Here is a 10,427-nt window from a genome sequence, read left to right on the forward strand (position 1 = left end):
TTATTTGGTGGGAAAACTTTGGCATTAGGAGTGATTGTAGGTGTAGTGTGTTACTGCTTTTTCTTACGAAAATACGGTTGGTTTTGTTGATTCTCTAACTTCAAACACATTGTTGTTGAAACTTAGACCATCCTTACCATCCTTTTCCATCATCATTATAGAGTCAAGCTTGGTTATACTTGTGTTAAACTAAGCAAGAAATTGAGTTGTTGTTTCAAGTTCGACCTTGATCTTGCACAATTCCAAATCATTTTTGCTTAAGATTATTTCAAGTTCGGCCACAACACTTTTTAGCTCAGTATTTTCAACAGTTTTTATCTCAGTATTTTCCTTTGAGAAAGTTGTGTTCAATTTATTTCTCATGATCCAATCAGCATAGAACTTCTCATATAATTTTTGTACACTTTTCGATGTGATTTCCATCAACTTCGAGATCTTCATGATCACTTGAATTTCCAAGAGTTGTAGCATTGAGACATATTGAATTTTGAGTGATGTTCTGGCCAAGTGTTGCAACACCAGAAGCAATGGATTGACTTGCAACCAATGTCAAAAGTGCAGTTATATTTTTGCTCTTCATCATATTCCCCATCACTTAAATAAACATTAAGTCATTCGTTTTTGTCAAGCCTATTCGCACATTCATTCGCATAATGTCCAAAATCATTACTCTTTACATTGCACGAAATCAAACCTTTTAGGATCAGATTGATTTTTACCTTCATTCCTTTGCCGAAATTGTCCTTGTGAGGATGAGAACCTTCGAAAGTTTTTCAGGAGTAGTTAGACTTGGAAACTTAGATTGTTGTCCAGATTTCTATATGTCTCTATTCTTTTTCAAATAATCTCCAAACTTCTTTGTGATGAAAAAGATAGATTCTTCACATAGGTCCGAATCATTGACTTCTAGTGACAATTGAAGAAGGTCATTGTAGGAGTCATAAAAAACTTGGAAAACAATAATCTTATATTTTTCCTTCTTCTGTAAGTCCATGTTCATCTCGAAAGTACGAAGGAAACTGGTGCGAGCTGATTTTTATCTTGTGCTTCATCAATTACACAGATCTTGATATTGAAACGCTCAGGAAGTAATCGTAAATCTTTACTGACCAATGTTTCATTTGAAATTGGATCACCAAGGCTGAATGCTTCATTGGATATCTCTCTCAAGCGACGATCATACTCAAGGATTGTCTCAGTTTCATCTATCCTCGAACTTTCAAATTTAGAGGTTAGCATTCTTAACTTTGTTCTTCGTACATTTTCAGATCATTCACAATGTTTTTGAAGGATTTCTCATGCATCCTTAGCATAAACATAGTTGATGATCAGGCTGAACATTTTTATATCAACTGATGTGAAGATGACATTCAATGCCTTTGAATTGTAGTTCGAAATTTCAACTTCATCAGTTGTCCAATTACTTTCTGGTTTGGTCAGACTGTCACCATTTTCATTAACTCTTTTTGGTGGAGTCCAACCATCGACAACACGTTGCTATGCTCTTCCATCTATGTACTTAATATAAAATCTTATTTTGACTTTTCAAAAAGCGTAGTTGGATCCATTCAATACAGGTAATCATAGTGCGGCATTGGCAAGTAACACGTCCATTGAATTTTACCTGTTAAACAAAAATAATCAGAATCACACTTAGTAACATCAAGAGTTGGCTCTGATACTAAGTGAAAGTATCATGTTTAACATAACGGTAAGGATTGTGTGTATCAGATAAGTGTTGTCTCGGATGTTGTAACATCTTGAGATAATATGAAGCAGAATAATATAACACAAAATAATTAAATAACACTGAGATATTTATGCACAAGTGAACATACTTGTGCGATGTCTCATGACAAAATAATCACTAAAAGAAATTGAGTTTACAAAATCAATACTAGTGAAAGAATGAAAAATTATCTTCCTTAACAAGTCAAAAAAGTAAATTGCATAATAAAATATCAATTACCAAAATAGCCAAAATACAATAATGCAAATCTATGTGTCTGATATTCGGAGCGATAAAACAATTCTTCAATCAAACTTTGTACGAATGTTGTATTCAAATGTCTCCAACATGTTACGTCAACACAGGAAAACAACGATGCTTCGTCTTTGCGAGTTCTTCATAAAATTCTCTTGTGTATTGTTTGTCTCGCCTTTCTAGCACCTTCAACCCCACTCTCGCATTGGTTATTCTTCATATTATATATACTTTATTTTGATCTTGATAGGCTTGGATAAATTCCTACAAAATAAGAAAAATAGTCGTCTTTCATCAAGAAAAAAATTATTCCAAATAATACATATCAAATTTAGAGTTTAAGAAACTCTATATCTAGAAAGACAGTTTCTTATGAAAAATCTTATCAAAAAGAAAATAATTTAAGAGAAATTTGTGTCTTGCAAGGAAAGACATGTTTCCTTTCACATACCATTTATGCTTATTCTTCTAACAAACAAACTATGATTCTGCGGACTTTAGTTGCTCTCTGCAAATTGACCAAACAAGTTTCTGAAGTTAATATAGGCTTCTTCGTCATTAAGCCTATGGACTATGGGCGGTTTTTGGTGATATATGTGAGCATTGATTCTCGTAGGTAGGTGAAAACTTATAGATATTTTCATGCAAACAAGTGCAGACATGGTTGATCAACATGTGTTTGCACTAAAAATAAATTTTTGACCCGATATCACAAGCCTATTAAATGTTGAATTAAATGAGCTAAATTTAGTTTGGTCCAAATTAATTAGGCAAAATAAAAAAAATTTGAATTAACATGAAAAAGCCCATTAATAATTTAAAATAATTTAAATAAGTCAAGTAACGTGCATGCAGAAGATATCAATCAAAGGTGAAAATTGTGCGAAGAAAATTGTTCAGGGAGTTTTAACTTTTAACACATCTTGGAGAGTTTTAAGATGCGACCATGTATGGTTTCTAAGAAGTAAGTACTGGAGCATATGATCGGCAGGCACAAACGTCCAGAATGGAGACGAAAGACAAATAATACTGTAAGTTTCATTCCACTAAAGTTTGTTGTAATTTGAAAAATATTTTGCAGGAGAAAATCAACAATTGAATACTCAATTTCCCAAAGAGAAAGAAGCAACGTCCATCGATGAAGGCTGTAGCTTCCGTGGGCATAATTGTTACAGATTTTTGGGCATCTTTGGATGAAATAGGAAATGTGGAGCAGGTAACTCCAAGAATAAAAATAAAGAAATGTTGGATCTTTAAAGAAAAGATTTTTGAAGTGAAATGAAGGTTTGATCATGCCGATGATGGGAAGAAAAATTGTATAATAGAAGATTCTATCAGGGAATCAACCCAAAGAGTCAACTGCATCTTGGGGAGTTGTTTCGCAGAGGTTTAGTGAGTCATTCTCACATGAGAATATCGAGTAACCAACACTTCTCAACGAAGATGAAGAATTCAGAGCTAATGAGACAAGAAATTATTGCTAGATCACCTAACCAAAATAAGAGGACTCAAGGATACTCAGGGGAGTCAGCTTACCAGAGGCCAAATAGTTGTTTACGCTGCTGGGAGTCATCATATATATTGGCCAATGGGTCATTTGCAAATAGGGAGTCTTCTTACTTTTGACCAATAAACTCGACGTTGACTTACTAGAATTGGAGAAATCAATACCGGAACAAGAGGAGTTACTCAAGAGAAGTGGAGGAGTCCATGACCTTTAGGCCAAAGAACCAATACTTCTGAAAAAGAACCATGATTTCAAATCCAAGAATCAGTTTGTTAATGAAAGGGCTAAACGTACCACGATGAATCATCTCCCTGAGGATCAAGGATGCATCTTCTTCTGTACTAAAAAGAAGTTATCATATTTCGAACCAGATAAGTCAAAAAAATTGAAAAGAATATGAGCAACAGACACATCAAAAAAATTTCAACAAATGAGAATCAAAGATACCCCAGAAAGCCATCCTACAAAGGTCAAAGAGTTGCTTAAATATGATGGAGTCGTTATATTCTGGATTAAAGAACTCGTGAGGAACAAAAAGTGCCAAGAAAATATCAGATTTGTCTTCCCCAATAAAGGTGAAATTGAAGAAAAAAAAAAGACAAAATTTGGATAATTGATCATTGAATAAGATGAACATTTTCACATTAAAAGAAGCTATTATAGGAAGAAAAATCATTTTCAAAGTTTTTTATTTTTTAAAATATTTATTTGTTCTTTAAAGTTTTGATAGATGAAATAATATATGATTTTGTAAATGTTTTTTTCTATTTTTTTATTAATAACAGTTACACTCAACTAATATATGAAATGCAATGATAAATAAATCAGTTTGACAACATATGATTATTATCTTAATTTGAGTATTATCTAACATATTGTAAATATTATTTTATATAAAAATATAAATTTATATTTATATTCAAAATTTTAATATATTCTATATATAACATTAATAATTTTAATGATTATTCTAATGCTTATCTCTTACTAATTTTAATCATTAATAAAATAAAATTAAATTATGTGCATCGCGTAGATAAAAAAACTATTATTCAAATATTCATATTTTATTAATTTTAATTAATAATCATATAAAATAACGTTACGTGCATCACACGATCGGAGGTAAAGTGAATTAGGTTGAACGTAGAGGTCTTATTGGGAATTTTGATATCTTCTGCGTGTCTCTCTTTTGACTCCAAGCCATTCTCAGAACTCTAGATCAGCTGGCTACCCAAATAGTATATTAACACTTGCAGAAAAGCGAGAAAGGGAAGAGCGGCGAAGTCGGGAATGGAGAGACTTCAAAGAATGTTCGCCGGAGCCGGTGGAGCCCTGGGTCATCCGCCGCCGGACTCACCCACACTCGATTCATCCGAACAAGTCTACATCTCGTCGCTGGCGCTACTCAAAATGCTTAAACACGGTAAATCTAAGGTTTTATTTATCATTTTTGAGCAAATTATAGGGTTTTATTACGAATAACTATTAATTATCCCTTTGCCGCCGGCTGAGTTGACAAGCAGGGTAAGTCTTGCTATTTTGTTATGAATGATTATTTATTAAACGGTTATCAATGAAGAATTTCTTGTATTGATGCTATCGAGGTATTTTGGGTGTGTTTTTCATTGATTATAGGTAGGGCAGGGGTGCCGATGGAAGTGATGGGGCTGATGCTGGGTGAGTTTGTGGACGAGTATACGGTGCGTGTTGTTGACGTTTTTGCAATGCCCCAAAGTGGAACTGGGGTTAGCGTTGAAGCGGTGGATCATGTGTTTCAGACTAATATGCTGGATATGCTCAAACAAACTGGAAGGTTAACAAAAAAATGCTATCACAAACTTTCACTGTTGCTTTTTAGATTTTGTTATGTTGGAGCATTGCTCTGTTGTTTTGGCAATTGGAAGGAGACTGGGTTGTTTTAGAAGTGGAAGAAATCTACTTTAAGCTGTAGGATATCGTAACCTACTGTTGTTTGTTGGGTCGGGTGAATGAGAAGAAAAATGTGTATAATAATTATCAAGCAATCAGCATTTTGGTTCACAAATGCGTTTGGAATCCCAGGTCACTGTCACTGACGCAGGTAGATGAAATGGGAAAATTTGTGAATAAGATTACCTCAGAATCGTTCATTTTGATTCACTAAATAGGAACTCAAAAGTAGTTTTCTTTACAGCTAATTTCTACCTTTTGTCCACATCAGGAACCCTGTTCAGTTCTTTATATGGAAAGGATCTATTTGCTTACCTGGGGGGCGGCCACCTCCTGACAGCAGCATGACTAACAATGACACCACAGTGGCTTAGCTTGAACCCAATATAGAAAACTCTTATACAATTAAGAATTCTATCATTTTAGTCTTCCAAATAGGAACCATATTTTTTTCTTGCATTTCAGTGAATTCGAAGGTGTGAAATAATATGATTGTTACAAATGCTTTTTGGCTAAAGTCAAACTTTATGTTTGATTTTATGAGCAAAAGTAAAATTTTTATTGATATAGAATATATTAGAGTCCTATAAGTCAACCCAAAGACAATCATCAAATCACAAACAGAATACTTTTAGTGATAGGTGTTTAGCATTTTATTGACAAGACTACTTCCTGGTAAGTGTGTCAACTGTCACCGATCTATGGTGTGTTTTTGGTTTTTTGGTTCCACCTTGACTGCGAACGGGTTCATTGGCATGTGAACATTTCTAGGGACCAAAGTTTATATGATTTACTCATTTTCCAACGTCAATGTTATGTTTTGATTTTATATTGACCTAAATGAAGGATTTATTGCCAATAAAACTGATTGATATGGATCTATACTGGTGTTTAATTGTTTCAAATCATTAACTTTGATTTACATTTCATATAAGATTCTGGACGAATTGTATCTTATAAGTCTTCTTTTTATTCAATATAAAGGTTTCTGGATTGTTTTTAAAAGATTCATTTAGATTTTACAGTGTACATTTTTGTTCGTGATGAGTACATTTGAACATTGATCTTTTCCTTGTCTCAGGCCTGAGATGGTGGTGGGTTGGTACCATTCACATCCTGGTTTTGGGTGTTGGCTTTCTGGTGTTGACATTAACACACAGCAGGTATATGCTCTTCTTTATTTGTTGCTTCATGTACCAGTCATTTGGAGTTTGGTGGTGAATGATGCTATATTATTCATGTACACGTGCTGCTTGTGATTATGTTTTCTAAAGATATTGGATATTCTTTTAAGATCCCTGGCCCTTTATTCGTACTTCATATCATTCTTGCATTGTGCTGATTGTACTCTGGTCCTATCTGTGTAGGGTGGGACATTATATTTTGCTGTATGACTTTTTGCCTGCAGTATTTTTTGTTTTAGTATTTGTGAGACACAGTATAAACTGTTTCCTTGCTTATATACGATGATTAATTGAGCTAATTTTCATTTTAATCGCATATCTTTGAGCATTCAAAGTTTTCCTTTTTCTGTTGCATCACTTAAGAGTTTTGAAGCTTTAAATCAAAGGGCGGTTGCAGTGGTGGTGGATCCAATTCAGAGTGTTAAAGGGAAGGTGGTAATAGATGCCTTTCGACTGATTAATCCCCAAACCATGATGCTGGGTCAAGAGCCACGACAGACAACTTCCAATTTGGGCCATCTTAATAAGCCATCTATCCAAGTAATGGAGCAAGCCTTTGGTTTATTTTATTTCAGTGTGTTTACTCTGTTTCTAATGAGTTGATTTTATTGCAGGCTCTAATTCATGGTTTGAACAGGCATTATTACTCCATAGCCATAAATTATAGAAAGAATGAATTGGAGGAAAAGATGCTCCTGAATCTTCACAAAAAGAAATGGACAGATGGATTGACCCTTCAGCGGTTCGATGCTCACTCCAAAACGAATGAGCAGACAGTCCAGGTACTTTCATTTTCTTTTCTTTCTTTTTTTTAACATCAAGCTGATAATCATGAATCAAGTAATTTTACAAATATAGTGGTTCTGTGATCAAGGCTTTTAAATTCACTCACCAGATTTGACAGACTAATATTTCTACTTTCAGTCTGGTTTTTACAGGAAATCTGAAAATGATAATTTCTTGGTAAAAATACCGAATCGATCAATGCTGTCATAATGTGTCAGGCAATTGTCTTACTGTTGTGATTTTGTGAACGTTAGGCCATGAGACAATAAAGTATTGTTTTTTGGTTGCCTTGCAATAAGAAATACTACGAGGTTTTGATGGTAGAAATAATCAGATGACGTTGATTCTTTCTCGACATCTTTGTGATATTAACACTTCAGAGGTACAATTTGATTATGATTTTCAGTGTATCAAATGCTGCCAGATATAGGTGTTTTAGCATGCTATTTCACCCTTGTTATGGTTATGGTTCCACTCTCCTGTACTAACTAAATTTTTTTCCCCCTGATTGTACAGGAGATGCTGAATCTAGGGATCAAATATAACAAAGCCGTTCAGGAAGAAGATGAGTTGCCACCCGAAAAACTAGCCATTGCTAATGTGGGAAGACAGGACGCAAAGAAACATCTGGAGGAACATGTCTCGAACCTGATGTCTTCAAATATAGTTCAGACATTGGGTACAATGCTCGACACTGTTGTCTTCTAGATGTCGGAGCTGTGAGATTAGGAAAAATGCCGATTATCAACTGTTCTTGGCTCTTAATTTGTCCCCTATCCTTGATCAGCTCTTTTGTATCCTGTGAGAGAGCATCTGTTTTAAGTCTTGATTTTGGGTTTTACTTGGTGACGGTATTCCCATTCTGTCCATATGAAATTGATAAAAACTAGTATTTGCAGGGACCAATCTGTAGTTTTGCATTGGAATTCGCAGCCTTTATGTAATGTTTGTGTTATTTTCGAGAATACGCAGGGAGTGGGAATCCGTTGGATGTTATACTTATGGATGGTAATTTCCTCTTAATTCGAGGAGAATCGATAACCAATCCGAACGGAGGAGGATATGAAAGAGATTTTTTTACTATTGAAACGGATCTTAAATATTATTTATCCAAGACATGAATATCCGATTAAATTTATATATATATATATGTGATTTTTTCGATATGATTTTAATTTTAATATGTTTTTTTTAATGATATAGCTGAATGAAAAAAAGAAAATTATTATTATCAGTTAATGTAATTTTTTTAGGATGATGTTTTGATAAATTCTTTCTAATATTTTTTTATTTTTTCTATAATGTTTAATTTATTGATTTTTATATTTATTTTTTATTAATTATTCTCAACCATTTACTTACATATGTCACGTTCCGAGTTTGGGTTTGCGTCTATGTGACTGCGCAATGGGTCCATATTGCAATTATTTTTGTATTCGTCTTCGTTTTACGAAAAATGATTAACCCAAGTTGTTATAGAAATCCATTGTAGCACATTATAAACTTATTTTAAATCTTAAAATTCTACTATGTGGAACAAGAGATATCACAATCACCATTTCTTCAGAACGTGACGTCCTTGTCGTGGCCTGACCTCTTGATCCACCAGCGCCGAGAATCTAGAGGTAGCTCCTATAGATTCAATATGTGGCTTCTGTCGTGTAGCACCTTGCCCCGCAGGTTCAAGAGGTGGCTCTCATGCACATAGCATTTTGCCCCGCATAACACTTATTTCCCAGTGTTCCTTGTCGGTGACCTTTTCTGATACAATTTTGTCACATCCCGAGCCTGGACTTGCGCCCGTGCATGCGTGATTGCAAAATGGAACCCTATAGCAACTACTTTATATTCGTTCCCGCTTTACGAAAATGATTAACCAAGTTGATATAGAAGCTCATTGTAACCAATTATAAACTCATTTGAAATCTTTAATTTCTACTATGTGGGACAAGAAGTATCACATTATAGGTTATTCGAAATAGTTCAAATTTGAGAAAATATAATTATAAGTGATGGTAACATATTTGGAGAGGATATGATATTCAATTCCGGACGAGTATGAAGATGATGATAAAATTAAATATCCGACGAAGACACAAATGTTGATAAATAAATGAGGACGTAGACAGAAGATACAAAATTTTATCCAATCCTGACCTGTTATCGTCCTTAATTATAATTATATAAAAAATCTTTGTAGTGCCGCTGAATTAAATTTTGACCAATACCTTATAGTTTAGTCGTGATGGGCACACACATGTTGTTGAACCCCCTCATGATACTCTATGTAGAATTGCTTCAAAAAACTTTGGATACATATTAAACCACTGTAAAAATTGATCCAGGGCATGTCAAATTTCGCATTCCACGTAGGCTCTTCCATATCTCAATAAAAAAAAATTAATTAATTTATCTCATATCTTTCCTTCATCGGGGTCGCATGGACATGGCCTCTCACTTTACCAGAAAGATGTGTAATCCAAACCTTTAATTTAATCTTTTCGTTTTCTTTGTTTTTTGTCATTACTTAATAAAGCCTTGGTGGACAGACTGCACAATTATTGCTCATTAAGATAATCAGATTTAGAAGGAAAATTGTTTATCCATGATTTTCTCAAATTGATTAAATATATTTTTCAGCAGCATGTATTTTCCGAAGAAAATAAAAACAAATCTATGAAATAACAAGAAGCAAAAGTGTCAACAACCTGGGGCGGAGCCACCCTTAGGCTAGGCTCCAGCCCCATCCAAATTTTATAATTTTTTTTTTTGGTTTTTCTGTATTTTTTTATTTTTGACTTATTTTTGTGTTTTGTTATGTTTAATTTATTGATACAAATTCGAAAAAAAAACTTTTAACTATGAGTAATTTTTTTTTAAATGATCTTCTGTAAATATTTATAATTAAATTTGACTTTCGTTCGCATTTTACTTAAAAAATTAAAGAACTTTAATGTAAGTTGATTTTTAAAATTAGCTTTAAGTTCCAAATATATTTTTAGACTATATTTACAATAATATACAAATATATTAA

The 10,427-nt window shown here is 33.6% G+C and overlaps 1 protein-coding gene across 1 annotated transcript; it reads left to right on the top strand.

The window, feature by feature from the left end:
- Window positions 1-4,674: 4,674 nt before the first annotated feature.
- LOC140967755 (26S proteasome non-ATPase regulatory subunit 14 homolog) lies at window positions 4,675-8,405 on the top strand. Its single transcript, XM_073428485.1, has 6 exons — window positions 4,675-4,917; window positions 5,130-5,307; window positions 6,505-6,586; window positions 6,971-7,147; window positions 7,222-7,389; window positions 7,910-8,405. The coding sequence occupies exons 1-6, from the start codon at window positions 4,785-4,787 to the stop codon at window positions 8,099-8,101; spliced, it is 930 nt and encodes a 309-aa protein (XP_073284586.1). The 5' UTR covers window positions 4,675-4,784; the 3' UTR covers window positions 8,102-8,405.
- Window positions 8,406-10,427: the final 2,022 nt, after the last annotated feature.

Source organism: Primulina huaijiensis, chromosome 2, assembly GCF_012295235.1.
Source record: "Primulina huaijiensis isolate GDHJ02 chromosome 2, ASM1229523v2, whole genome shotgun sequence".
Taxonomy (NCBI): Eukaryota; Viridiplantae; Streptophyta; class Magnoliopsida; order Lamiales; family Gesneriaceae; genus Primulina; species Primulina huaijiensis.